This window comes from Petaurus breviceps, unplaced genomic scaffold, assembly GCF_028583685.1.
Source record: "Petaurus breviceps papuanus isolate PSGF00001 unplaced genomic scaffold, PetGlider_PUasm1.0 115, whole genome shotgun sequence".
Classification (NCBI taxonomy): Eukaryota; Metazoa; Chordata; class Mammalia; order Diprotodontia; family Petauridae; genus Petaurus; species Petaurus breviceps.
In genome coordinates this window covers 6,674,312-6,699,827 of record NW_027185612.1, presented here as the reverse complement: position 1 = coordinate 6,699,827, position 25,516 = coordinate 6,674,312, and the positions used below count along the sequence as shown (strand labels likewise).

General features: G+C 39.6%; 1 protein-coding gene across 1 annotated transcript in view; it reads right to left on the bottom strand.

Annotated features, from left to right (window-relative positions):
- Window positions 1-25,516, bottom strand: part of DPP6 (dipeptidyl peptidase like 6) — a 990,703-nt gene that overhangs the window by 162,450 nt on the left and 802,737 nt on the right. Inside the window, exons 9-10 of the mRNA XM_069084788.1 lie at window positions 18,347-18,501; window positions 16,205-16,302 (exon numbers count right to left, since the gene is read on the bottom strand). Of these exons, the coding sequence (XP_068940889.1) occupies window positions 16,205-16,302; window positions 18,347-18,501 (253 nt within the window). The remainder of the gene's footprint in view (window positions 1-16,204; window positions 16,303-18,346; window positions 18,502-25,516) is intronic.

Here is a 25,516-nt window from a genome sequence, read left to right as displayed (position 1 = left end):
GGTCTTTTCGCCTCTAAACTGAACACCTCCAGTTCCTTTGACCCACTTGCATATGATGTAATTTCTAGACTTTTCATCAGCCTGTCAGGATCCCCATGCCAAGACTATCCTTCTTTTCTATCCTCTTTTTACTATTAGGAGACAGACACCCTGTTTTCCTGAGCCAAGGTCCAACAAACAGGCTGTGCCCTGAGCTTGACTTAATAACAATCCTTTGCGCTCACCCTCTGGATGATCTCAGCTATAGCAAAATCCCAGAATTGTTTCTGATCATGAAACTCTGCTATGAACCAAAACTGCCTCTTTGTTGCTGTTACCCCTTATTGTCAGGGCTACAACTCGCTACACAGCTATTGGTCTGAGTACTGAGATTTGTCCACCCTTGACTGCCCCCCCCCTCCCCAGCACATATGTATCTAGTTTCCCTCCTCCAATGAGATAAAGAAAGCTTTCTGCTTATAACCACTGTTAGGTCTTTGGTCTTTTTGTTTTATTTTATTTTTAGAGTTAACTGTGGTTGTGATAATCTGTGTGAGCTCTCTGGACTTCTTAGAGTTAACAGCAGTTCTATGGCTGCTGCAGCACTCTGGTAATTTATTTTGTTTTTCAGAGCTAGCAGTCGGAGTGCTACTTCTACCAGCTCTCTGGAGGGTCGTTTTGGTTTTGTGTTTAGAGTTCACAGGCAGCTGCATGACCTCTCTGATTCTTTGGTCCTTTGGTCAGGTTGGACAGTCCCCAAGCACTTCGATGCCATCTTGGTGCCTCTGCACTGGGCTTTCTACATGACCGGCAATGTTCTTTCTTCAAATCAACCTCACACAATTTGTTACTGCTTTCTTTTTTTTCTTCCATTTAACATTATTTTATTTTTTTCCAATTACATGCAAAGAGAGTCAACATTCAATTTTATAAGACTTTGGGTTCCAATTTTTTTCTCCCTCTCACCTCCCTTTGCCCCTCCCCAAGATGGCAAGCAATCCAATACAGGCTATACATGTACAATCATATTAAACATACATCCAAGCCAGTCATGTTGCCATCACTGCTTTCAAGACTCAGGTGAAAGAGCAGCTTCTACGAAAAACCTTTCTCGATCCCCTCAACTGAAAGTTTTCTTCCTAAACACCTAATATCAACATCTTATTGTGTATACTCCATATAGCCTACATATAAATACATGTTAACTCTCTCGATAAAATGCAAATTCCCAGGGAGCAGGAGGTGGTTCTTTCTTTTTTATTTTGACTGTCTCTGGCGCATAGTAGGCACTCAATAAAGATGTATTAATTTATTGACCGTATTTGTTGTCCTTTGGACATTTTCCAGCTGTCACTGGCCTCTCTGGAATGTGACATTCATTCTAAATGACCATTAACACTCCAGATGTGGTCTGGCCAGGGCAGAGGAGAGTGATACTAGAACTTTTCCTAGAGGAGGGCCACCACCTTTTCTGATGCAGCCAAAGATTTCATTAGCTATACTGGCTACTGTAGGACAGTTTTGGCTCATACTGAACAGTCAGCTCACTAAAACTGCCCCTTTTATTTTTCAGACAAACGGCCACCAACAACACCTCTCTGTTAACTGGTGAAACTGATTACCCTCTCTCCGCCCCCCCCCCCCGACTTTAAGATTTACATTTTGTTTTTGGTTCAAACCTGTGACTTCCCTTGTCGAGAACTCCTGGTGTGAAAATTCCCTTAATCAATGCAGATGCAGATCAGCAACTTATCTCTGACTGAGAGGAAGTGATTTTTGCCATAATTACATAGCTAGTATATGTCAGGGGGCAAGACTTGAACCCAGGTGTTCTTGACTCTGGTCAACCCCCTTCATCTACTACTTCATGTGGCCTCTTAAGACTGCCTATTCAATTTCATCTTAGATTTGATACCTATTAAATTAGATTTTTCCCTATTAAAGTTTATCTTAGATTTGGTCAAATGTGAATTTTGACAAATAAAGTCTTTTCAGATCCCATCATCCACTGAGTAAGCTATTTTTAAACTTTTGTGTCATTAGAAAACCTGACAACTGTGCTATTTATGGCTTTATGTGAGCCATTGGTAAAGATGTAAACTAGTAGATATCATGGAGGCACTCCACTCATAACCTCCTTCATGGGTGACCCTGAACCACTGATGACTACTTTCAGAATTCTGTCAGGCAGGATTCAGCAGAGATTGCTTCCCCCAGGAAGTAAGACTAAAAATGGATCCAGAGGGAAGAAGAGAATTTGGATCAGAGCAAAGGACAGGTAGAAGAAGGTATTTTCAAAAACATAATTCTTGCATAAAAAGATGGTATCAAAATACCATAGAATGAGAAGAATTCATGGGTGAGGAAATGGAATTTTTCTAAAGCAGTTTAGTTATGTACTACTTTCATTCTCATTCATTGAACTAATATGTTCAATCTGGGGACTTAGGAGTGATGCTGATCTATGACAAATAAGCTGCTGTTCCTGCCATTATCAATCAATCAATAAACATTTTTTTTTTTGTCTATTACGTATCAGGCATTATGCTAGGTGCTGGGGATGAAAATGTAAAAGTTAGACAAATCTTTGCCCTCAAGGAGAAGAGGTTTATGGAGTTTACTACTAGGAGGAGTGATGAGTCATGTACACAGTGTAAAACTGAGCCCAATCGGGAGATGAAGTGATTTCATATAGTCCCATGAGGGACAGAGAAATGGTCACACAATGACTTTTCCTGTAGAATGGTCTATCAATTTTAATGAGTTCATTTGTTTGCTATAAAATACATATAAAGTACTGCCTCAGTAGTATTAAGTTTCCTTGTCACTTCTTGGGACTCCAAGGTCTAACAAAGGTTCTTACAAATGTGTTGGGAAGAAAAGGCAAATGGAACAAAAGATCTGCTTAGCCAGTGATGTGAAGTCAGAAATTACCTGTAGCTTTTTTTTTTTAAGCAATCGGGGTTAAGTAACTTGCTCAAGGTTACACCTCCAGTTATTTCTGGGTGTGGTGCTAAGTATCTGTGCCTGACCCCCAAGTCATCCTGACACTGGAGCCGGTGCTCTTACTTGCAGAGCCACCTGGCTGCCCCTAAGCAATTGGGGTTAAGTAACTTGCTCAAGGTTACACGGCCAGGTGTTTCTGGGTGGGTGCTAAGTGTCTGAGCTCAGGATTCGATCTCCAGGTCATCCTGACACTGGAGCCAGTGCTCTTACTCGCTGTGCTACCTGGCCACCCCTGCCTGTAGCTTTTTTAACAGTTATTCCACAATCTCCTTCTCCCCACCAACAAATCCTTCATACTCTTGCCAGATTTATCTTCTATTGCACAAATCTGATCATTTTATTTGTCTCCTCAAAATCCTTCAAAGGTTTCTTATTGCCTCCTGTACAAACTCCTTTCTCTTGTAAATATCAACTATTTCTATGACCTCATTTATCTCCGTTATGCAGCCAGCTGCTAAGACTATGTATCTCCAGCCCTTAACTCTAATCACAAGCTCCAGTTTCACATTTGTAACTGTGCTTATTGGATATCTTTACCTAAAGGTCCTATAGGTACATCAAAGTCAAAATTGAACTCATCATTTCCTTTCCAAAATCTAGCCCTGGCATTAGGGACATTTGGGCAAAATGGTGACATGGTTGAAATCTACTCCCTCTACTACAACTGTCAGTCCCCCCCCCTCTCCCCCCCGGATATCAATAACAGTGCATGCTTTGAGAGCAAAGATCTTTAATTGCATAGAAATGTCAGAGGCAAATTCAGCCCCACAAAAGGAAAAGGTGATGTGAATTGAGGGCAGACTGTTGCTTTAAGTACATTATCATAAATTCAATTTCCTCGGTGGAAGATATGTTATACTTTTTATTCAGCCCAGAACTTGGGTAGAAAGCAGACCCAGCAGATGAGGTGGGAGAAAGAGAGGGTTTGCGAGTGGTGATGGTGGCAAAGTTCTCACTACCACTTCTACCCTTACCTCATTCAGTAGACCATTGAACTATACATTATATACACCACTGTAATTCCATTTCAATAGAGGTGAAGTAGAAAACAATGTCATATAGAAAGAGATCCCCTCTCTTATACTCACTAGCTTGAATTTCCATTACTGGAAGAAAATTTTTTTCTGAATAGATTCTCCAGGGGCCAACAACCCAAGGCACAAAATGGCATATGAAACAAATGTTGCTTAGCCTTACAAATTGGCAGCAATTTATATGTTAAATGATTTAAGGAATATCAAGAAGTTCAAGATCCTCCCTAATCTTGTACAATATCTCAAATTTCTCCATTTATGCATCAAGAATTAATTAAGCACCTGTAATATTGGGCAAAGTACACAGTTTAGATAAGGCATGATGATTTCCATCTGACCTTATGGAGCTTACAGTTTAGTAAAGGGAAGAACCAAACATATGGAACTAGAGTACACAATATAACATAATAAGTATATTAGAGAATTAAAAAAAGATCTTGATAAGGAAATCATCGCTCAGGGGCAGAATCAGGGAAGCCTTTAGAGAGGCAGTGGCACCAAAGCTTTAAAGGACAGGACTATTTAGTAAGTAAAGAAGAAAGAGAGGGATATTACAGGCATAGGAAATGACACAAATTCTTTGCTTATATTTTTATCCCCAGAGCTTATTAAAGTGCCTGGCACATAGAAAGTACTTAATTAATGTTTCCTTTCTGTCTAATTGTCTGTTTATCAATTGATCTGCAAGGGAAGAAATGTGAAAGAGCACAGGGTATGTTTGGAAGAACAGTGGGTAGACCAGTCTAACTGTAGCATAAATTTACTGGAAGGGAATAGGAAGAGTAAATCTAGAAAGTGATGGTGGTACCAGATTGTAAAGATCTTTGAAAGCCAAGTTAAAACTTTTAAGCTTCTAGCACTCCTTTGGGGATAGCTATTGACCTATAGAAATTGCCAGTATATGAAAAGATGTCCTCTAGAAAGAAATTGTTTGTGTTTTTAGAGGGGGGGAGGCAGGGCAATTGGGGTTAAGGGACTTGCCCAAGGTCACATGGCTAGTAAATGTTAAGTGTCTGAGGCCAGATTTGAACTCGGGTCTTCTTGACTCCAGGGCCGCTGCTCTATTCACTGTACCATCTAGCCACCCCCTAGAAATTGTTTTTAGAATGAATCTGGACCATCCTTGATAAAACCGTTTAATTGAGTTTAGGCAGTAATCAGCCCCTTTAATCCTACAGAAATAAAAGCTATCAAGTTAATTTGTTATTTTTAGGAAAACCTAAGTGTAGTAAGGAGGCAACTAACCCATGACCCAAATGGGGTGTACTCACGCATTTTAGTTGTGATGCTGAGGGTAAGTAGTAGTTGTTTAGTTGTATCCAACTCTTCATGACCCTTTGCGGTTTTCTTGGCAAAGATACTGGACTGGTTTGCCATTTCCTTCCTCCAGCTCTTTTTTTTTACAGATGAGGAAATCAAGGCAAACAAGGTTAAGTGATTTTCCCAGGGTCACACAGCGAGTAAGTATCTGAGGTCAAATTTGAACTCAAGATTTCCTGAATCCTGGCCCAGTACTCTATCCAATGCACTTTCTAGCTGCCCAATGTGTCAGTAGGGTATAGAACATGAGGTTACAGTTGCTGCTTTACAAATTCTTAGTGTTTAACAGGGAGCACGATTTCAGAATTCTTATGCCCATACAGCGATAGCTTTGGTTGAGCTTTATGATAATCCAAACATAATAAAAGGATGGTTTTGACCCTCAGCTCCATATTCTTCTCACATGTACCCCACCAATATTTCAGCAGTTCACAAAACAGCTAAAATGATTTCCATTTCTTCTTAGTCCCTCTCTAACAGAGAGGCTCATGGTGAAATGTTCAAATTGGAGGCAGCTTTAAATGGGAAAGAAGCAGCAAAGAGTTAGATGATAGACTCTGGAAGCAAAAATGTTTAGCCTGGCTATCTCATCAAGAAATCCAACAATATGTATGTGCTAAACACATACTATAGACTTAGAACTGATTGCATGAGGAATTGGTATACACTACTTTGCAGGGAAGGTGGGAGTGTAGACTGTATTATCTTTTTTTTTAATGTTTTGATTGACTTTGCTCTTTTTTCCTTTTCTTTCTCTTTCTTTGAAAAAATTCTTTATTATATAGGATAAATCTTTGGGAGGGTAAAGGATGTTAAAACAAAAAATGTTAATAAAATTTATTTTAAAAAATCAGTGTAAGGCCTGGTTCTTGCCTTTAAGGAATACATGATCTAATGTGGTGATTCAAGACTAATGAGCATGAACCCATGTGGGAACAATGCAAGGTATATAAAATTAGGTATTTCACTGTGTGATGAAGAAAACAAATGCTATATGGGTTGCATATTAGGGATAGTTGAAGTAATAAGAGAAGACTGAATGAAGGAGTCATAATCTATGTATAATCTTTCTGATATGTTGCTGTTGTCTTTTTGCTAATATCTTATTTAGATATTTTGAGTCAATATCCATTAGGGATATTGTCCATACTTTTCTTTCTCTGTTTTGATTATGCCTGGCTTAGGTATGAAGATCCTATTTGTATCAGAGAAGGAACTTATTTATTTGCATAATAGAAGGTAGGATTTCTTTTCCTATTTTTACAAACAGTTCATGTAATACTGAAATTAATTATATGGCAATAAAGACAGCAATTTAAATGAAATCGACGGATATTTGTAAAAAAATAACATGACCAGATTAACAGAAAACAGGGAATTTAAATAACTCAATCTCAGAAAAAGAAATGGAACAAACCCCAAATAAACTCCTTTCTCCATCCCACCCCAAACTAGGACCAGATGGGATTTACGAGTGAATTGAATTAAATATCAAGAAAGTATAATCTGAACTAAGCTATGAAAAATGGATAAGATTTAGAAATGTTGAGAGAAGAAGGGGATTTTTGGTGGGACAAAGAACAGAAGTAAAGGGAATATGCACAGTGAGTTTGAAGGACACTATATCCAGCCATACTACAACATGCTAGAGAATGGGAGTTCCACCTTAAAGAACAAGCTCCTTAGGAAGACCAAATTTTCTATTTTTTTGAATCCCTAGTACCTAGCACAGAGCTTTGCACATAATAGATGTGTTATTAATGATGCTGATAATGATTAGTGGGATAGCTAAGTGTGGCCAAATTTGGAGAATCTTGGAATTTGTTCATAATAGAAAAGTATGGTCTAATGGTGTCAGGGGGGAAGCGAAAACTTCTCAGAACTCCCCTCTCCCCTCCCCCACCCCTTCACTTCTGCTGTTAATCAGAAGCAAGCCCTTTCAGGAGGTTTTCAGATTTTCCACCTCTGTGAGCCCCTCTTCCCAGCCAGTGGGAGTCAGGTCACTCCTCCCTCATTGCTTTGGGACCCACCCCCCTTTCACTTGCTGTCAATCAGCATCCTTGTTCTTTGTAAGCATGTCTCTCAGCCACTGAGAGATAGTGGTGGGCCTCTCTGTTGTTTGCCATTGGGGAAGATTTTCGCACCGAGACTTGAGCCCACCTCTCAGCCAATGGGAGAAGGGATAGCCCGGGGAGGGGGTGGTGGTAGGGGGATTGACCTCACTAGGGTATAAATTCTCGTTCTGCCTTTTGTAATGTGCCTCTTCCTTATGATCAGTCATGGGGAAGACCACCTTCGTCTCCTGGGGAAGAGAATAAATTCCTTTTCTTATCCTAAGAGATCTCCGTGTTCCTGATTAAATTTTGGATGAGGTTTTTCATCACAAACAATGGGGAAAGGTACATACAATAGAGATGTGAGTTCTAGTCTGGGCACTGTCATTGGCTAACTGTTTGACCATGGGCAAGTCACTCCCCATCTTGAGGTTTTGGTTGTCTTCTATCTACAATTAAGGTGTTGGAGTACATCGCTGGTGTCAAACTCAAGTAGAAACAAAGGTCACTAAACCAAACATAAGGATCTCTGCAGGCTGCATGTTGACTTAAAAAAAAAAAAAAACAACCACCACATATCAACGTTATTTTCTATTGTATTTTTATTTATTTTGTTAAATATATCCCAATCAAATTTAAATATGATTCAGGCAGCAATTGGAAGAGTTGTGAGGTGTAAAGCATGGTAGCATATTTGACAAACCTCTGGATTACCTAAGATTCTGTTTAGCTCAAAATTTCTCTCAGTCTAGGAAGCACGGAGCTTTTGAAAGTTATTGAAGCCCAGGAAAGGCATGCTTCTGACTCAGCATATGTTACAGAGTCTTAGAACTGTAAACTTGGAAGAAACCTTTAATATTTGGTCTAATTGTTCTTCTGATAATTCTGCTCTATGACATCCCTTCCAGGGTAGCCATATAAACTCTGCTTGAACAATGACAGAAATGCAAAACTCACTCCCTCAAAAGGTAGTCTAATATCCCTTGTGCTTCAATGAATGCCGAAATGGTCTGTAAATATTTGCTACTCCAATAATTTTTTTTCAAAAGGGTGTTTTTTTTTCTTTCTGCAGCTGACACAACTGTCCCTATAAAAATGCATCTGCATAACAGTCCTTCTAGCTTGGCCCAGGGGGAAAAATGGAGTGATCACTAATTGTGCTGCTTTAGTTTTTCATCCTCTGAGTCATTCTGTCTTATGCCACGTGCAGTTTTTTGAAAGCTTGGCCCTGTTCTGCAACATTTAGTGTTTGTATTCCCAGCTGAAAGGAATGTCTTGCTGGCTGAAAGACATTGCTGTGTATAATTCAGGCAGAGCCAGAGCCAGAGTTGTGGGCAGGCAGAGTTGCATTTTAATTCCCTGATGCTTCTAGCTCTTGAGGACCCTGCTAATCAACCAATCCCTTACATCTCACCCTCAAAGCTCCCAAAGAACAATCCAGCTCCTTTTTCCATCCAGAGTATACCTCATTAAGTAGCAAATTTCATTTTCTAACTGGTTGGACTACATTTAAAAGAAAGTGATAAATAATATCTATTTGTTTTCTAAATTTCCCTTTTAGAACCATAACTATGTTGTGGTGGTCTGGGTTTTGCCCATAGGCACTGGGATTTGCAAAAATTTAGAATAATGATTTTAAAAGGGTGTATAATTTTAAATTGTGTTAATTAACACTGGCAATACTTTTATTTCTTCAACAAGAATTCCTTTGATTCTTGTTCCCATTCTTGAGGTCCTTTCTAGACTAATTCTTCTCCTGGGGGTAGTGTCCTCAAGGGGGTGGCTTCCCATGGGGCCAATATCAAGGTCTCTCCTTCTCCATGGTTAATTGGAGGGTGTTTAGTACTGCTTATTTCAGGGCTGCTTCCAATAGTTTGGCCCAGCTCCCAAAACTGCTAATTATAGCTCTATCCCTTTTCTTGTTGAGCTGCCCACTAGAAAGCTCTAGTTCCTGTTATACTCTATACATCCCAGGACAGAATGATAACCTAAAGAATATCACTTTGATTCAGACTGTGGAAATATGTGAAGTGGCCAAGCTGGGTTGTTTAATGTCACTTGAATATCTGGGGTCAGAGTTCTATACTCAAGGACCTTTGTTGGAAACATATGGCACTAGGGCAGTGGTCCAAATACTGGATGGATAGTTTTCTCTTCTTGGGTAGGCAAATGTACTGTTTCTCTTAAAAATTTACATGCACTGGCTCAACATAATCTGTACTATGTATACATAGAAAGATAGATATAGATATATGTACATACAGATATCTATATATACACACACATACATACACAGTGTGTTAAACTTGGAGTTAGAAAAACCTGGGTTAAAGATTCACCCTCAATGATTACTAGCTATGTTGACCTTGGTAAGTCACTTACCTTCTGGTAGCCTTAGCTTCTTCATTTATAAAACAAATTCAGCAATACATTCAGTATCTAACCTCACTGGGTTGTGCTGAGGCTCAAATCTGAATGTATGGAAAATGCTTCCCAAGCCTTAAAATGCTGGATATGCTTGCTATCATTATTTCTTTTCTACACTCTGGTCTAACAGGTCATTAGCAAGAGAGAACAAGACCAGTCTATGCACTGAAAGTGGCCCGAAATGTTTTGTTATGAATTTTTAAAAATGTTATCTTTCTGACATATGTCTCCAAAGTGATATTCCTGTGTATGGGCTGCATTTTAATTCTAGATCTTTAGCTCAGAAAAGACCTCTGGTCAAATCATGTTTGAGTTGTCTTGAGTGGCCACCTCTATGTGCATTTGACAAAAGCACACAGTCTGCTGTATGGCACTTTCACTTACTTCCTCAACTCACAAGAGATACCAGATAGCTTTTTGTTTGTTTGTTTTTAGCAGTGGCTGTTTTCAGATCAGGAAGCCACAGAGGCATTCCCCAAAGGCTAGTAGTGATTGTCTGGCTCTTGTTTAAATTGGCTTTCTACATTCTGTATATTGACCCCTTAATGTTGCCTTGTCGATGATTCCTCAGTGCAGATCACACATGATAGCTGCAAGGTTACTGCAACTATAGAGAGCAGCTAGGTGGCACAGTGGATAGAGTGTCACACCTGGAGTCAGGAAGACTCATCTTCCTGAGTTAAGATGTGGCCTCAGACACTTCCTAGCTGAGTGACCCTGGGCAAGTCACTTCAACTCTGTCTGCGTCAGTTTCCTCATTAGTAAAATGGACAGGAGAAGGAAATGGTAACCCACTTCAGTATCTTTGCTAAGAAAACCTCAAACAGTGTCATGAAGAGTCAGACACAATTGAAAAATGACAACACACACATATGCACACACCACCACCATCACTACCACCACCACCACCACCACCACCACCACCACAGTGACTTTGTTTCTTTATTTCCAGATCTCTAGCACAGATGGTTTTACTGGTATTGATTAACCCTTATAAGCCTCAGTTTCCTCATCTGTAAAAAATGGGGATAGTAATAGCATTTACCTATCAGGGCTGTTGTGAGTACCAAAAGAGATAGAATGTGAAAAGTGCTTTGCAAGCCTTAAAAGCACTATATGAATGCTAGATATTGTTTATCATCATTATTAATACTATGATTATTATTACAGAATGGAACAGTCTACAGAACAAGTTTGAGTTACTATCCAGCTAGGATTTTCCCTTACAGTGGTACTGAGAGGAGAAAATGACTGAGAAAAACTAAAGAAAGAATGGAGATGGGTGTTTAAATAATCTAAGTCAGGGTTTTTTTTCCACCAAGATTTAGCCCATACAGAGTGAGATAGGGAAATGGATATGTAGTACTAAGAAGTTTAGATCTGTGGTTACTAACTGATTTGCTAGGTCATAGTATAATGGACAATATAATAAGATGAGGAGTAGAATCTGAATACTGGCATAAGGGGAGGAAAGTGATTACTTGTTATCCATTGTTGAGTCACAGCTTTTTAAGATTGCCATGACTAACTACACAGGATAGATTGGCTTCTGATCTCCTTGATGACCTCTTGGTGGAAGGACAAGTTGCTTTTATTTCCTGGTATTTTTCAAATGCATTTAGCTGATAGTTTCAGTGGGGGAGATATCGTTTATACATTTTTATTAAATATTAGGTGCTAAAACAGAAGTTAAGAAGGGAAAAAACAGCTGACTGGAAAAGTCAGAAAAGACTTTATGAAGGGGGTGAGATTTCAGCTACACCTTTAAGGATGGGTGGGATTTAGAAATAACCAAAATCAAATATCTGGATTATAATATTCTGGCTATTAAAATGGCTACCTGGGTACTATTAAGGGATCAATCTCTCTGGTATTGAAAAAGAAAAAGCTGAACTGATCTCAAGGTAAGCAACATCTAAGAGTTAGAGATCAGTTAGGTTATCTTCTGATCCCCTTTGACAACTTCTTGTTGAAAAGACAAAATGCTCAAAAATCTTTGGGGGATTTTTTGGAGTGTTTCCAAAGTCAGATTACTTTCAAATGTATTTATTTTATTTTATTTTGTTGCTGTTTAGTTTTTTAAGTTGTGTACAGCTCTTTGTGACCCTATTTGGGGTTTTCTTGGCAAAGATATTGAAGTAGTTTACCTCTAGTTCACTTTATAAATGAGGAAACTGAGGCAAACAGGGTTAAATTAATTGCCCAGGGGCCACACAGCTAGTAAGTATCTGAGGCCAGATTTGAGCTCAGGAAGATGAGTCTTTCTGACTCAGACTCCCTCCACTGCTGCACTAGTTATTCCTGTGGATGTCCTTAAATCTCACCACTGAAAGTAGTCTGTAGGACCACTGTAAAAGATTATGGACTTGCTGTCTTAGTCTCTGACTTTACTGCTGGCATTTAATCATTTATGGTAATAATAACACCAAGATAAGCCCTTGAAAGTTTGTAAAACATTTTCCTCAAAACCATACAATGATGTGGACAGTAAAAATACTAGTATAACAGAACACAGATTTAGAGCAAGAAAGAATTTTGAAGGTCCAATCTTCCCATTTTGCAAATGAGGAAACTGAAGCTCAGAGGGTTAAGTAATGAACTAAAGGCTACACTGCTAGCAAATATCTGGGGTGAGATTCAAAGCTGAGTTTCCTGACTCCAAGACAATCTTGCTTTCTGTAAGATAACTAATCAGCACCATGGATAGAGCCTGTAAAGTCAGTGAAAACTGAGCAGCAATTGAATGTCAGATGCCAAATGTCATAAACCCTAAGTATTTTACTTAGAGGAGAGATCTGACACACCTATGACATTTGCAGGTGAAGGGTGCTGCTATCCCCAACTGAAAGTATTCATGAACAACTGGAGCTTTGCTTGGCCCACCCACTGACTTAAAAAGTGACCTGCCTGGAAAGAACAGTGCAATTACTTCCCCTGCCACAGCTATTGCAATCTGGCAAATTTATCCCCTCTGTACTTCCTCCCCTCCCCATTTCTCACTGCTGTCTGGCAAACTGGCAATACTTATTCTCTACTGTTTGTTTGTTGTATATATTTTAAAATGGGTTTTATCTTGACATAAAGAAAAGCTTATTTTTATTGCATTCTGAGTATGTGCTACAAAGGAGTGGACCATGCAATGGAGAAGGAAAAAGGGTACTAGATTTAACTATGAGTCTATATTGAAGCTTGTTCTCTGGAGACACAAAGAGGCTTTGATTGCAAGCTTCTTGAGGGAAGGGATTATCTTGGCTTTTGTATTATTATTAAATACCTGCCCAGGTATTTAATAGAAATTTTTCACTCCCTCATTTGAAGAAAAGGGCCAATGGAAATGCTTTTCCAGAAACCCCCAGGATGCCTGGCCTACTCTATTATGTTAATACATGTGGCATGTAAGTTCTATACCACTCTTGCCCTTTGTAAACTTGAGACTTTCTTTACAGACTAATTATGATTTTAAAAAAGTATTCCTCAAAATTAAATGCCTGAGGTTTATAACAACTGACATTTACATATCTCTTACCATGTTTTCCCTGACTTTCAATAGTTAATTTCCATGAGGGGAAGGGACAAAGGGAATGCTTGTAAGGAGAAGGGGTGAGTGGTGCCAGCTTCTCCAGTCCAGGCTCTATATACATCTGTGACTACACAGGTGTAGGGACAGGCACCCGACCTGTGACTTCAATTGTATTGGGAGTAAACTCCCTTACCAATGGAGGCTGATACCTTTTCTGCAAGAACTTTTGCCCAGAGTCCCACAGCTCAAATTGGAGGTGATACTCAAATGGCAAATCTTCCTACAGAAGTGGTTGTATCCTGGCTTTGAGATGAACTCTCAATCCACCATTCCATGCCACCTCTCATGACTACATAACCATGTTAAATGTCAAGGGCACTTATTGAAACAGAAGTTTGTTTTAGAAATGAAGGCTATCATAATGAACCAAAGTCTAGTGCCCAAACTTGCAATCTTGACTGAGGCTAACCTTTCACTGTCTTTGAAAGTAATCAGACTTGAAGAATTGCTAAGAGAGATTTTTCACTTAAATGAAAGAGACAGTTTAGATTTTTTGGATGAAGTTCCACATTAATGCAGCAAATCTGCTGGACTAGGACTGCAGGAGCTTGAGGGAGTTAGAAAAACTATGAAACCTAAAGATCTCAGGTGGAGGGTAGGGAAGGGAAAGAGATCAATAAATAACCACATAGTTGTCTCACAATCCAGTGAAAATTAACATCCATAAGATCAATTAATTACCTTTGCTGATGAAACAGTCTCTGCAATCCTTGGCTAGAGGAGGAGACATGACCAAACCTCAGTCTGGGTCCTTTAATGATTCTTGTCTTTATGTGTTTATGCAACCAGTCAACAAATATTTAAGTCCTTACTATGTTTTAGGCCCTGTGTTAAGTGCTAAAGATACAAGGAAGGCAAAAACTCAGCCTCTGCCCTCAAGGAATTTCCATTCAAATAGTGGAGACGAGATGTTCTCAACTAGGTACACACAAAATATATACAGAGAATAAACAGAAATAATCAAAAAGAAGAAGGCATTAGAAGCTGGGGCCTCCTACAGAAGATGGGATTGGAGCTAAGTCTCAGAGGGAGCTGGGGGAACTAAGTGGCAGATGTGATGGAGCTAACATACATTTCTATTTCCTGCAGTGCTGGTGTTGTGGGAAGCATCTCTAGGATGTCTTGGGCAACCAAATTCATCTCACCAGGACTCTATTTTGCAAAATGAGTGGTTGGACTAGAGAATCTGCAATGTCCCGTCCAGCTCTAAACCTATGATACTTGGAAGCAATGAGCAATGGGCACAGGAATAGACTCAGGTCTAATTTAAGTCTAAGGAGGCAGTGTGCTACAGTGGGCAAAACAAAGACAAAAACTGGCTCTGGAGGCTGAAGACTTGGGTTCAAATCTTCTGACACTATTTATATGACCTTGGGCAAGTCACCTAACCACATGGATTGCAATTTTTTCAACTGTAAAATGTGGGGGTTGGCAGAAATGGTCTCTGAAATACATGAGCCAGGTGGCAACGGGGATAGGGTGCTGAATCTGGAGTCAGGAAGACTTGAGTTCAAATCCAGCTTCAGACACTTACTAGTTGTATAACCTTGGACAAGTCACTTAACCTCTGTGCCTCTCAGTTTCCTCAACAATAGTATGGGGATAATAATAACACCTTCCTCACAGGGTTACTGTGAGGGATGCAATGAGATAATATTTGTAAAGCATTTAACATAGTGCCTGGTATATAGTAAGTATTATATAAATACTTATATTATTATTATTATTACAATTTTCCTACTATTATGATTCCTTTTCAGCTCTATACTAATGATCCTAAATTAATTACTAATCAGAGAGTACCTACTGTATGTCCAGCCTTTGATGAGGTTTTATTATAATTACTAGAAAATGCAGTTTGATAGTTGAATTTTCACATCCCAGGCTAGACTTATAGCAAAACTCAAACAATACCAAGCAGATGTTGGGTCTCAGTGTTCATTCTAGCCTCAACCAGTTCGGTTTGTGATGCATAAATGGTCAAGCAATTGGCATTGCTGCATCTTCATACCTGACCTTTCTGTGTTCTATGTATTGCACTGCAACTAGGGTATTGCCATCAGAACTTTGCTCTATGGAAGAATATTATAAGGGGCCCATAGTACTTTTTAGTAGCATATTCCTATTCTGATTTATTTTGCCCCCAGTATCTTCCCGGGGTGTTTGCTCCTCCCCTTTGAATCTTAGAAATCTCTTGGAATATACCAGGTGGGCTTTCTCCCCAGATGGCCACATTAAAGATAACTACTAAATTTCAGCTGCTCCCCCTTTCCTGGTCCAAGTGAAAAAAAAGGCTAATTCCAGTTCTGTATATATGGGTAGTTGAGACAAGGCAGAGAAATGGCAGAAAAGACCCCCTTTTGAATGGGGATGGATAGCACTTCTCTTGTACATCCTTCTAAATGAGCCTTGGGAACCAATTCATTCATTACAACATCTGAGGTCTTAGCTCAAATCCAACCTTTTTACAGGTACCAAAACCCCTACTAGAGATGACTCCCAATCAGGATATCTTTGAGGAGAATATTAACTTCCAATAAATATAAGTGTCATTATCTTAACAAAAGAGATTTCTCTATTATATGTGTGTTCTGCTTTAAAGAAATTCTGCTGTTCAAAAAACCCTAACCCTAGCTTCCCAAAGATGTCAATTATGGAATCAGGTCATCAATAGTGGAGAAACCTTTGCAGAATGTCTGTTCCTGAGAACCTCATACTGAGAAATATGAAATAGAGTGATTAAGAGTATTAGGAGGAAAACATATTATTAATATGTGCTTTAGGGAAAACAGAAGGAAACAAACCTCATTCTTGGATCATCTGGTGGTGTCATTTCCAGATCATGGGTAGGCCCATTTAAGCCAATGACATGTAAGGAAATGCTTGGATTTTCACATCCAGCCTAGGATACAAAAAGGAAGAGGGATATTATTAGTAATAATCGGGACAGTACATTTTGCCTTGTAAAAGGTTCTCAAATTTATTTTGTGGGCTGTACAAACTTATGGACACCGCTAAGACATACTCTAGGAAATTTAATTCTCTTTAGAGAATAGCTGATATACTCTCTTGGGATGTTTAGCCTGGAGGTTGAGATGGGAAATACATGGAATTGTACTGATTCTCTTCTCAATTTCTCTTCTCCCCAACTCTCTACTGCACTTTCCCCATTTATCATCCACACCCTTTATCATTTCCTAAAGAAAGGAGAAACCAGAGAGAAGAAACAGCAAGAACAAAGGGGAAATTATCCAAGAAATGGAAATTATCCATTTTCATCACTCACAAGTGGGATGAAATTAAGGCCTTCCAAAAAAGATTGAGTACACTCTTCTGCTTTGAACACCTCTTCTACTTCAACCACTGCCAGTTTGGTGGCAATGTGTACCCACCAAACATATTACAGGACCAAAATACAACTGTTTTGGCCAGGAAAGAAAGAATAGAGAACACAGAAGAGAGAACATAAGTGGGTGTCCCAGAGGGTGAGCTCACCAACCTACTGGCAGTATATGGTTTCAGTGATATGCAAAAAGTATATTCCCAATTTTTAAGATGCTTGTGTTCAGTGAAGAAAGAAGTCAAATACATTTTTCAATAGCTTATGGACTCTTATTTTGAGGTTCAATTCTAAGAGAAGTGACTACAAAAATTTTTTTGGTTGGAATATGAAGGAGACCTTTTAACGCACAAGTCATCAGTTCTTCAGAATGCCAGGGTTCAGTATATTTCATGTTTAAGGGAACTCGTCTGTGGGTTTATCAGAAACTGAATAGGTGAAATGGGGAGTTCCTACTTTTCTGTTTTGTTTTTTCCATAGTGTGAGGAGTGATTTTGTCATACAATCTGGGAGACACTAGGTAGGGAGATCTCCATACTGTATTTGTCACACTACAGAGCTCAAGGATTGGCTGAAGAAACTGGGGATGTTTAGTGTGGAGAAGAGGACAGGGAGGACAGGAGAATACATTTCAAGCAGAAGGAGGATTCTATTTCTCTTGCTCAATTCCAGAGGGCTATACAAGAAGAAATGATTAGAAGAGGAAGAGATGAAGATATAAATTTGATTTAGAGAAGACCTTCTTAACAGAACTCTCCAGAAGTGACATGGACTGTCCCCAAGAGACAGTGAGATCCTCTTACCAGAGGTCTGCAAGCCAAACCTGGATGCGTGCTTTGGTGGTATATTGCAGAGGGCATTTCTACTCAAGTAAGGAATGGTCTCAGATGGTCTCTGAGCTTCCATGAAATCGTGGCATCCCAATGCATTTCTCCCTTTATTTCTTCCCACCATGCTCTGCTACTAGCTGTAGAATCAGTTGCATTTATCCCTGGATAGTGGCCACCTTAGCCATCAGTTGTACATATAAGTATTCTCCCTTTAGTTTCATGCAAGTGAACTGCATCGTCGTATGTTACTAATGGAAAGAACACTGAGCTAAGAGTTGGGAATCCTGAGTTCTGGTTTGAACCCTGCTTTTGATTTGCTGTGTGACTTAGAGTATGTTACCTACGGTCTCTAGGTCTCAGTTTCCTTTTCTGTAAAATGAGAGTGGCTAGATGATCACTAAGGTTCCTTTCAGCTCTAAATCCTATAAATATTCTATGATTCATGACTGAGGGAAGGGAGAATGAGGGTAGGAGGGAGATGTAGTCACCAACTCAGAGGGAAAGCAAGGCTTTTTTTAAATTCTGTTCTGAAGTTTCGTTAAATGACTAACCCTAGCTCAGACAAGCACAAAAGGTAAATTTACCAACCATCAAATTTAACTAAACAAAGATGGCAATTTAATGAGAAATAATTAATCTTTTCTCTGTTTACTGTAATGCTCATAAGCATCTCTGATTAGCACATCTCCACATCTGAGTCAGCTGAGAGGAGAAAGACCTATGAATAATGCAAACAATCAGTTCAGCAAAAGGAAAAGCCCAAAGCCAATTCTTACCTTGGGATAATGATAAGGCTTAACAGTGGGGTAGAGAGAGCCAGTGTAGGTGGGTAGGTCCATGATGGGCACTCGGGAATCATTGATTGTGGCATAGGCTAACCTAGTCCCGTCTGGAGACCACCAGTGTGCAATGTGAGTCTTTAAAATCTCCTCTGGGGAAAAGGACAGAAAGTAGAGAAAGGTGAATAGGAAACAAATGGAGGAAAAATCAGTTCAATGTCATTACAAATGCTATGACATGCAAGAAAAAGCACTACCTCTACTTCTAGGTGGCACAGTGAATAGAGTGCTGGGTCTGGAGTCAGAAGTTCAGTTGTTTTTAGTTGTGTCCAACTCTTTGTGGCCCCATTAGGGCTTTCTTGGCAAAGCTACTGCAGTGGTTTGTCATTTCCTTCTCCAGCTCATTTTACAGATGAGGAAACTGAAGCAAACAGGGTTAAGTGACTACCCCAGGATTACATAGCCAGTAAGTATCTGAGGCTGATTTGTATTCAAGAAGAGGATCTTTTTGACTCCAGGCCTAGCACTCTATCCATTGTGCTACCTAGGTGCCTCTGGAGTCTGGAGGATCTAAGTTCAAATCAAGTGTCAGATACCTGCCCAGCTGTGGAATCCTGGGCAAGTCACTTAACCCATGTTTGCCTGTTTCTTCATATGTAAAATGGGGATAATAAGACCATCTACCTCCTACAGTTGTGCAAATCAAATGAAATAATATTTGTAAGGCACAGTGTTGTATTGGCAGCTTTTGTTCCAACCTCACAGTATCTTGTATGGCTTCATCCACTTCATGAGTACCCAATACGTATGTGATGATAGTAGGAACCTTTGTTCAATTCAAACATTTATTAAATATCTACTGCATACTGGGCAGCATGTTAGATGCTGAGGAGGTAAAGATATAGTGATACACTGTCATCAAGGGGCTTGCATTCTCCCAGAAGATATCAAACCCCTAATCTCTACTAGGCCCTTCAAAAAAAATTCAGCTATGATGACTCATTTGAATAGTTGAGTTTTGGAGAGTGACATGTCTAAGATAATATACTGCTGAATCTGGATTTGAAGGCAGGGCCTCTGATGCCAAAACATATGCTCTTTTCACTCTACCACATCCAGCCTCATGTACTCCAGCACTTCTTAAACAGTGGGTCATGATCCCATCTGGGGTCATGAAAAATGTGGCAACAATAAAGCTTCTGAACATGCAATGACTAAAAATTAATTCAAAGTCAAACGAGGAATGAATTCGACGTGCTTCTGGCAGTGCTTGCTCATCCTGTTTCATGCATCTTCACTGCAGCTTTGGTTCCGAACACAAAGCATGTGCACTTTGCGCTGCATATGCCTTCCTGTCACACAATGCCAACTAATGCTGCCTACCCGCGAAAAGGGGTCATGAGTGGAAAAAGTTTAAGAAGCCCTGTCCTGTACAATCTCTAGTTCCCACTGGATACAGGCAGAGTGTGAAGCTCTGGGACTCATTGGGATCCTGCTTCCTCAGAGGTTAATTTCATTCTGATAACTATACTAAGGCAGGAAAAGAAATCTTAGAACAATTCACAAAGGTTGAAACAAAAAAACCCCAACATTTATGGGCTCATCCTCCAGTTACCTGATTCTGGACTGGGAGTTTTATCAACAGAGGCAAATAGTAGCTAATCAGTTGGTAAAAACAGTAGGATTTATTGAGTTATTGCAGAAGCACTACTGGAGGGACATGTGTGGGGCTATGCTCTGCTATGTCCTTATGAAGTTATAAGCTAGTCAGGGAGATAGAATCTCTAGTTCAGTTTGAAGAGGAAGGTGTGTAGGCCTTAAAGTAAGGGACACCTAGTCTGTGGCACCATACTGCACACATGGGTAGCTAGCTGGCATGATGGGTAGAGAGCCAGATTCGGTATCAGGAAGATATGGTTCAAATCCTGTCTCATACACCTACTAGCCATGTGATGCTCTCCACCTCAGATTCCACATCTGTAAAGTTGGGATAATAATAACACTCACCTTGTAGCAGGGTGCTTTTGAGTGTCACATGAGATAACACATAAAAAGTACTTTGCAAACTTCAGAAGTATATGAATGTTAGTTATTATTATTAATAGTAGCAAAGACTAGTAACCTAACAAAGCTTTCAGAATACAGAATGAATGAGTATCTGCTATACGTGTCTGACCATTACAAGTTTAGAATCATTCATAGTGGCCAAGCTACTTTCCAAGAAGATCTTCAATAGAGCTGATCACAAGTGAAAGATTTACAAGCTATAGAAGGAAGAGGGGGAAATGGAGAAAAAAATAGAAATAAAGAAAAAAGGATCTACAATTTCCCCATGTCTTTAGATGGCTGGGAAAGTGACTTTCAAGTTTAAGTTTGGAAATGAGGTGTACTGAAAATGACTTTGTAGAGTTATCTAACCTATTCTCTTGGAACGGTGAATATAGAGATTCCAGCAGATGGTAACCTGGAAAAAAATAGGTACCATTTGCAATGCAATGAAATTTGTTGATGATTCTGCTCCATTCTGATGGTACTGCAGGGCTAAAATGAAATGTAACTGAAAGCTTGCTGGAATGATAGCTAGAAGTGAACAGAATTCAAAAGGGAAGGAAGTGAAGAGGAAAAAAATGGGATGAACAGAGAAGCAAAGTAAAATATATATATTCCAACATCCAACAATAATGGGTCCGAGAGTAGTTTTCAAAGGACGTTAATTCATACCCAACTTATGAAAATCCACAAAAGAAATTTGAAATGATGAACTGAAACAGAGAAGTTCTTGAATAAACCTGATTCTCAACTAATCAAATGAACCTTGATAGCTGTGTGACTCTAGGCAAGTCACTTAACCCTGTTTAGCTCAGTTTCCTCATCTGTAAAATGAGCTGGAGAAGGATATGGAAAACCACTCTAATATCTTTGCCAAGGAAACCCCAAATGGGGTCATGAAGAATTGCACAAAACTGGAAACAACTAAACAAAAACAATACCTCTTTTGTGAGCTTAGGACCATCCACTCAAGCACAGAGGGGAGACAAGACAACCCCCAAGTCTACAGAAGGTCAAACTATATTCTTAGGTCAGGTGGGCAAAGCCATATAGGAAATGTTGCATACAGGCAGACTCTACGCTCAATTGAGATTCCACCAGTGGTATCAAATTCAAATAGAAATAGGGACACTAAACCATACAGAAGGATCTCTGTGGGTCACATATTGATTTAGAAAATCACATGTTAACATTATCTATGTTTTATTGTATTTTTATTTATTTTGTTAAATATTTCACAATTACATTTTAATCTGTTTCTGGATGTATTTATGAGTGTCATGGGCTGCATGCATCTGGGAAGCAATTGTTTGATTCCTCTGCTCTATACTATTCACCTTCTGAAGTTTCTTCATTTGTGTTTGGTTTGGAGGTCTGGTGAAACCCTTTTCAGAATATTGTTTTTAAAAGCACAAAATTAAATAACATAGATTACAAAGGAAACCAATTGCATTGAATAGGGGTCACAATACTAAAAAATAAAACATAAAAAACAACAAAAAACATGGACTCCAGGTTAAGAACCCTTAGACAATAATAATTAAAATTTATAAGATGCTCTAAAGTTTTCAAAAATATTCATGCATATTATCTCATTTGAACCATATAACAATACTGTGAGGTAGGTTGCCTAAAAGTAGCATATAATCAGTTGTTTACACTTGTGTCTGGCTCTCCATGACCCCATTTGGGATTTTCTTGGCAGAAATACCTCAGTGGTTTGCCATTTCCTTCTCCAGATCATTTTACAGATGAGGAAATTGATGCAAACAGGGTTAAATGACTTGCCCAGAGTCATACAGCCAGTGTCTGAGACTAGATTTGAAATCAGGAAGATGAGTCTTCTTGACTCCAGGCCCAGCACTCTATTCCCTGCACCACCGACTTGCCAAAAAAATGTATTATTACTCCAGTTTTACAGATGATAAAATTGAACTGAGAGATGAGATATATTCATAATACATGACCTTCAGGGGCAGTTTGAACTCAGGTCTTCCTTATTCCAGGTCTAGCATACTAATCTCTATGTCACATTGCAAAGCAGGCTTGGAGGATGTCCTGGAGTCTGGAAGCCCAGAGGGCAGGCCTGGATGTCACAGACCCAGCAGACTACTGGGCTCTTGTCTGAATAACCTTGGAGTTCCTCCAGACCTGCTTTCTTCTTTTTCTTCTTCTTCTTTGTAAAGCAATTGGGGTTAAGTAACTTGCTCAAGGTTACATGGCCAGGTGTTTCTGGGTGGGTGCTAAGTGTCTGAGCCCAGATTCGATCCCAGGTTATTCCAACTCTGGGGCCGGTGCTCTTACTCACTGTGCTACCTGGACACCCCCCTGCTTTCTTCTTGAGACAAATCAAGAAAAGGAGATAATCAGATGCATACTAGCACATCACAGACCTAGAACCTTCTTATTCTCCCAGGTTCAGGGTTTTTGTTTGGTAGGTTTAAGAGAAATGAACTAGGACCTTTTAAAGCACTTTGGGCACTGAGGGCTTGAGATGTTCAACATCTTTATATCAACAGCAAGAAGAGACTAACCTGTTACTGTGGAATTCTAATACCATCCAGAAATGAGGCTTCAGATTAAGATCAATGATTCTGTATCTGAGAGAACAGATATAGGAAGATAGTCGCTTCTGTTTGTATCATGTAAGATGGTTTCCAGGGGCAGCTAGGTGGCACAGTGGATAGAATGCTAGGTCTGGAGTCAGTAAGACCTGAATTCAAATCCAGCCTCAGACAATTTCTAGCTGTGTGACCCTGAGCAAGTCACCTCACCCTCTTTGCCTCAGTTTTCTCATCTAAAATTAACTGGAGAAGGAAATGGCAAAGCACTCTGGAATCTTTGCCAAGAAAACTCCAAAGAGGGTCACAGAGTCAGACAGGACGAAAAAAGACTGAGCTTCCTAACTCTAGGCCAAGCTTATTTGCAAGAATTCTCTTTTTCTGCTAAGCTTCTCTGGCTCTATCCAGATCAATCATCACATCAATCACTCAACAAATAAGGACATACAAACACCTATTTTTTTTTGCTTAGCTCTCCAAGACAAAACATCAACTATCCCTGCTCTCAAATGAGTCTGCTCCTTCTCTTGACTGCCAGTGTTCAGCACTGGTAATGTGAATCAAACTTCCTGAGTTCCTGATGATGCTACTGTATTCAATTTGCTGCAGATCATGCTAATCTCCATGCTTCTGAAGCCAGGTTGGTGGCCTAAGTTCAGTTCTCAAGACCCCCCATTGATTTAGCTGTGCTTTCCTCATCTTGACCCTGGGCCTATATCTTGATGCTGATTAAGTCTTCCATAGCAACCTTGGAAAGAGGGCTGGAACCTTTGCCTGATGGGCAGTTCTGCAGGATCACAGATGACGTTTTGCTTGTTACTTTCAAGGTATATTTTATTTGAACTGAAGTCAAAGATCTAAGAGTTCACTGAGAAGACTGTTTCAGTCATAGCAGTAATGAATAAATAATTGACATTTCTAGATCCTAGATGCTCAGGCCAAACAAAGCTGGGCTAGCTTTAGTGATTTTCCTAAGCGATGGTTCTTTAACACACTGTTCTCTCTGTAGTGATTGGGTTTTTTTCCTTCTTTTTCTTATATTAGCAGCTAATTAAAGAGATAATTAAGTGTAAGAAAGTAAGGGGGGAAAAGGGACCAAGCAAACGAATTCTTGACATTTTAGCATTAATTACGGATGTCTTTATTCGGCAAACATTTTCTCCAGAATCTACAACTTAATGAGGCAGTTTGCTTGAATGTGGCATACCAAGTGGAGTCTTACATACAAAAGCAGAGTTTTGTAGGGAAAAAATCTATTTCTTTAGACAAATTTAATTGCCTGAACTCTCACCTTGGAACATAAAACAACATTTTGCCATTCTTGGAAAAATAACTAAGTTGGGAAAACCTGAGGACATTTCTTTCCTTTGTCTACCCCTACCCTAGCAGAAAAGACATATTGGAGTTGTGGAGGAATGATATATTTAGGGCTATTTGCTATTTAACATTGTCATATTTTCTTTTAAATAGACAGAAAGATATGTTAGCATAGTGTCAGCCCATGGAAGAAGTTGGGCAGGCTTTCTTTGTGTTTTATCATAGTATTTCAAAGGAACAAATTTCATATATCTCCCTACTTATGAAATCTGACTACTGCAAAACTGACAGGGCTCCAAGGGTCAATCTGGCCAACTGCATAAAAAACATGAAGCTACACATGCAGAGGTAGTATGGTACAGTAGAAAGAACATAAGAACTTAGTTACAGAACCCAAGTGCAAAACCCACATCTGCCACTAAATACCTCTGTGAGCTCGGGCAAGTCACTTGACTACTGTGCCTTGGTTTTCTTCATCTGCAAAATGGGGTTAGAGTGGGGTTTGGTTGGATCAGATGACTTCTAAGGTAGCTTCCAACTCTAGATCTGTGATCCCATGAGCCAAAGCATGAAAAGTCAAATGGAAGAAAACTTGGAATCGTTTCCCATTTTTCTAACTTGGAAAAAAATGTAACTAATAATTTTCTTTCTTTCTTTTCCTTCCTTCCTTCCTTCCTTCCTTCCTTCCTTCCTTCCTTCTTTCCTTTCCTTCCTTCCTTCCTTCTTTCCTTCCTTCCTTCCTTCCTCCCTCCCTTCTTCCTTCCTTCCTTCCCCTTTTCCACAGATAGCCTTTCCCAACCCCTCCTGATTCTACTGCCTTCCCTCTAATAATTATTTCCTATTTATCCTGTATTTCACTTGCTTGTACATATTCTTTTTCTGGTTGCCTCTCCCATTAGACGCCCCCATGAGCTGCCTTGAGGGTAGGGACTATCTTTCGCTTCTTTTTGTATTTCCACTGCTTAGCACAGGGCTTGGAACATAGTAGGCACCTAATAAATGTGGAATGATTACTGAGTATTTATTTTCAAGCCCTTCATAACCCCTTTCTATTCCCTTTTACATCCTCTGTGATCCAGTGACACTGGTCTCCTTGCTGTTCCCCACACCAAACACTCTATCCTCTAACTCTAGGCATTTTTACTAGTCATCCCCCTATGCCTGGAGTTCTTTTTCCTGTCTCCATCTCCCGGCTTTCCTGGTTTCCTTAAGTCTAACCTAAAATCCCACCTTTTACAAG